The 4,637-nt window shown below is 30.1% G+C and overlaps 1 protein-coding gene across 2 annotated transcripts; it reads right to left on the bottom strand.

The window, feature by feature from the left end:
* Positions 1–2,580: 2,580 nt before the first annotated feature.
* On the bottom strand, positions 2,581–4,211 carry LOC133678221 (photosynthetic NDH subunit of subcomplex B 4, chloroplastic). Of its 2 annotated transcripts, none has more exons than XM_062100465.1 (6): positions 4,015–4,202; positions 3,856–3,900; positions 3,582–3,741; positions 3,420–3,475; positions 3,262–3,333; positions 2,581–2,809 (listed from the first exon to the last, which is right to left on the bottom strand). In XM_062100465.1, exons 1-6 carry the CDS (start codon positions 4,108–4,110, stop codon positions 2,696–2,698), a joined length of 543 nt encoding a protein of 180 aa, XP_061956449.1. In that variant the 5' UTR covers positions 4,111–4,202; the 3' UTR covers positions 2,581–2,695. The 2 variants fall into 2 exon arrangements, with proteins under 2 accessions (XP_061956449.1, XP_061956450.1); XM_062100466.1 differs by having other exon boundaries at positions 2,700–2,935; positions 4,015–4,211.
* Between the last annotated feature and the right edge of the window lie 426 nt (positions 4,212–4,637).

Below are 4,637 nucleotides of genomic sequence, written 5' to 3'. Positions count from 1 at the left end.
TCCAATAGTAGATTCGAAATCTCTAGTGTTGGAAATCTAATTCACAACACTATATCTTTTAGTATCATTAGGTATCCAATGTAATGTATCTCATAGTTTAATGTGTATCTTAATTTTTTTAGTACCATATTTGTTGATTTTTAATAATCCTTGGACAACGGTAAATCTATTTAGTTTACTAAGTATGCGATATTTGATCTTGTGTAGTTCATAACATGCATCAAGCTCCTAATTAATCAAGAATACTTCAATTGGTTTGTTCTATTATCTTTATTTTTAGATAGATGTACACTTATGTCTATTGTTGTTTTGACAGTGCTATTGTCACCTTTAAATCTCAACATAATGAGATTGAGACAATATCGATCTATCAAATGTCCTAGTAATTTTTATTTCTAGTATGACATTTACAACTCCTAAATTTTTAATGTCAAACTTACTAGTTAATATTTTCTTAGTAAATTAAATAATGTAATCATTGATGCTCAAATTAGCATATCGTCCATATAAAAATATATAATGACATAAAATTTATTTGTGTTTTTTTTTTACATAAACACATTTATCATCTTCATTGATTTTAATCTCATATGACAATATAACCTTGTGAAAATTTTCATACCATTGTTTAGGTGTTTATTTCAAACTATATAATAACTTGACAAACTTATAGATTTTCTATTTTTATTCTTTTAAAACAAACCTCTTGGGTTGTTCCATATAAACCTTTTCATCAAAGTAACTATTTAAGAAAAATATTTTTGTATCCATTTGATTTATTTTAAGTTTATTAATAGTTGTGATGAAATTAACATTCGTATGAAAGTTGCTCTTGACACAAGTGAATAAATGTCAAAATAGTCCAAACTTTCTTGTTGTTTGAATCTTTTAAGAACAAGTCTTGCTTTGTATTTCTCAATAGTTCCATCAGCTTTTATCTTATTTTTTAAGATCCGCTTACATCTTAATGGTTTTACTTCTAGGTGGAAGATCCGCTAGTTCTCATGTATGATTGCTCATAATGGATTCAATTTCACTATTGATTATCTCCTTCGAATAAAAAACTTCAGGACAAGACATTGTCTTAGAGTAGGTCAAATGTTCATTTTCTAACAAGTATGTTTGAAAATTAGAAGCAAATAAATGGTTATTTTAGCCTTTCTACTCATTCTAAGCTCAATTTTATCATATTTTGATTGATGATGATTACTCGAGTTAGCTTCAATTATTTTTGTAAGTGAACAATTTTTGTATGCTTTATTAAATGGAAATACATATTCAAAGAATGTAAGATTCCTTGATTCTATTATAGTATTGGGATGAATGTTCTCAATACTTGACCCGTGCACAAGAAATTGATATACATTATTATTGTAATCATATTTAATAAAAATACAATCTATAATTTTAGGTCTTATATTGACTCTTTTTTTTCAGATCAAGTACCGTCATTTTTGTAAGACACCTCTATACTTTGAGGTGTTATAGAAATGTCTTCTACCTTTTTACAATACATATAGTGTTTTTACTGTCTTTTCATGAGGCATTTATTAAGTATATAATTGGCACCATGACAATCATCATTTCTTTTAATGTTTGGTTTTATAAATTCTGCAATGTCATTTTATTGAAGTGAATAAATAATAGTAGTTTGGAGGATAATACCATTTTAAAAATAGAATTTACCAAAAGTACTTTGCATTCTCCACATCTATCATTTTTTATTATCTTTATTTTCTTATTAAGTTGGTTTTCAACTTTATTGTTATAATATTTAAATATTTCAAGCTTCTCATATTTGCTTTTAAGCAAATAGGTATAATAATATCTTATGCAACCATTTATAAAAATAATATAATATCTTTTTTTCACTTTTAGTTTGTACAAACATTAAATCACCAACATTTGAGTGAATTAAATCTATAAGTTCATTAGTTTTTAATTATTTAAAAATAAGATTTTATAAATTTTGATTCAACACAAAATCACTTTTAGTTTATACAAACATTATTGTTATTATTAATATCATCCTTGGTTACAATAGTCCATCACTATAATATTCCTTTTTTACTACAAACATTTTATTTTTAGAGAGTATAAATATATCACTTTCAAACACCATCTTCAGACTATATATCCTAGAATTTATATTCTAGTTTCAAATCTAGTTTGTTGTAGCTCATTCTAATTTGATTGAACTAAGTGGTCATAACTTGTATTGTCTTGTTGAGTTCACAAGGAGCCACCACTAACCTACAAAAATGTGATCAAACCAGATATGATGATGCCATTAGTTCTCACAAAGAGATAACCTTGATGCTATGATGGAGGTATGAAATACCAACATCCTCGCTAGTAATTTATAAAGACGGTGATGTTTAGAAAAGTGGCATAATTGTTAATTAATGGAACAGATATAAAATCTTGTTCCACTAGCTTGTCAATCTATATATTGCCTATTAAATACACTTGGGAATAAGTGTATAATGAGGCAACAACTACTTCTAATTAAATAGTGAAACAACATTCTTTTTCATCGTTAATTGCAAGTAACTGAGAATTAGAGTAAAACATAAAAAATAATAAAAACCATAAACACATAATGTGGTGTTATGATTTATTGAATTTTTACAAGGACGTGACTGAGAATTAGAGTAAAACACAAGGATAGGTCGATGGTTTCTCCATTAAACTCCTACTTTCGGCCAGCTTCTTCCAGTTCCCGCAGACCTCCAACCTTCTGCTCAATCTCCTCAATCAACTCCTCGCGCCACAGCTCTGCCCTTGCAGATTCTTCAATATCGTCTTGCTGCATATATATCCGTTTATATATATATAGGTCAACAATCTTTGTTTTTAACTGGTGAGGGCGGAAAGAATAGCAGTATACGACTTCGACACATTATGGATATTGGGAAGAGTCTCGTTTTTACATCTGAGAAGGAATTCTCTTACTCAATTTCATTTTAAAAACAATTGGTTAGATTCAACAAATGTGATACGTAAAAAACAAACTATACATCGATCATGTTTGTGGAAGAGATGGAAGAATTCCATCCCACTATCATGAAATCTTTTACAAGTAAGAGAAGTAAATCCCTTACTCCCTACATCAAACTTGTGCAAATCTTAATCTAAAAAAATCTTTTCTTCAGTATGCTTTCCAAAGTCGTTTTCTCAACAATATTAGCGAATTTAATTAAAATTACTGGAAAAAGAAAGACATGGGAGTGAACGGAAGGACCATGTCAGCACATATACCTTGTCATATACCCAATGTCCACTGCCATCCCCTCCATCTTTTCTATACGCCTCTGAGTCATAATATGGGTCCTATACAATAAAAACTCAGACATTAGAATCTCGCCAAATAATATGTATAAATTTCAGATCCTCCATGCAAAACCATATGGGCTTACTTTCATTGAACCGAAGAATAAACATCCCCAGCAAGTGAACATAAGGTAAAATACATCTACAAGCAGAGAAGAGAAGATTAGAGAAACTGAAGAAACCCCTAACGAAATATAGTGATTAGTTGGCTAAAATTAATGAATGAGAGAAGAAAAAGAAAAACTTACAGACGTTTTTTATGGCTCGATCACTGAGATGCCATATAGATTTGTGAGTTATAAGGTCTCTTTGACCTTCTATATGCTCCACCATAACTGCCATTAGAGGCCAATCTGGGAAGGCATTCACTTTACTCAAGGAAGCTCTTTTCTTATTGCTGCGTTTATGCTATCACACAAAAGTATATTAAGAAAAATCTACTGTGACTGCGTGTACACTTTTTCATTAATTCAAAAGAACAAAACTCAAAGAGTCAATAATTTGGAGCAAGGAGCCACTTACCTGCAGCCACCCACTAAGAAGCCCGTTGCTTGAACATTGCCAAAGCTGAAAAAAGTAGAGAGAAGAAGAAAAGATTTACTCAATTTATCGGCTTTCATACTTCTTGTGTAAGTTATCTACGACAAAATGGACAGCCATATATGGTTTGTAAGATTTTACCCCTCCTGAACATGGTTTGAGGTCCAATTTTGTTTTCTGCAGAGAGCTAAGCATGTGCGGTTTTGTGATGGTAAAGCCCGTTATAGCTTTGGCCATTATAAATTTTGGATGGAGGCTAACTGCGTTCTGAAACGCTGGAGTTTCGTTTTTCGTTCCTTCTTAAGTACTTTGAAATGGATAAGGAAACAATTCATATCCACCCCCTTCCTTCGCTCGTGCAAGCATACAACTCTTAGGATATGGTTTCGGGTTAGAATGCTAGTCTCATGTTCGCAGAACGGGGTCCATCGTTTTCTATTATTCACACAAGCCTCCCAATATATATGAATAGATAAAATTTTAGTATCTAACATTTTCTTAATTAAACATGGAAATTAAGCTAATTACTTTTTCTATATACTTCCAAATTTTTTTTTATAGAAAATAAAATATTGTTAAACTAAAAAAAAAAACTTCCAAATTTTGTTGGGTTTAGGTGCAACCAAGGTTGTTAAAATCACGATTTTAACACGGCACGAAAAATACAAAATAAACTCGGATCGTAAAATCGTAAAATCATAAGGAATTTTAAAATACATTAAAAAAAAATTCATGCTTCAAATAAAAATCAATACATAGTTCAA

The sequence above is a fragment of the Populus nigra genome, chromosome 18, assembly GCF_951802175.1.
Source record: "Populus nigra chromosome 18, ddPopNigr1.1, whole genome shotgun sequence".
Lineage (NCBI taxonomy): Eukaryota > Viridiplantae > Streptophyta > Magnoliopsida > Malpighiales > Salicaceae > Populus > Populus nigra.
The sequence above is the reverse complement of the archived record's forward strand: the minus strand, read 5'-3'. Positions and strand labels throughout refer to the sequence as shown.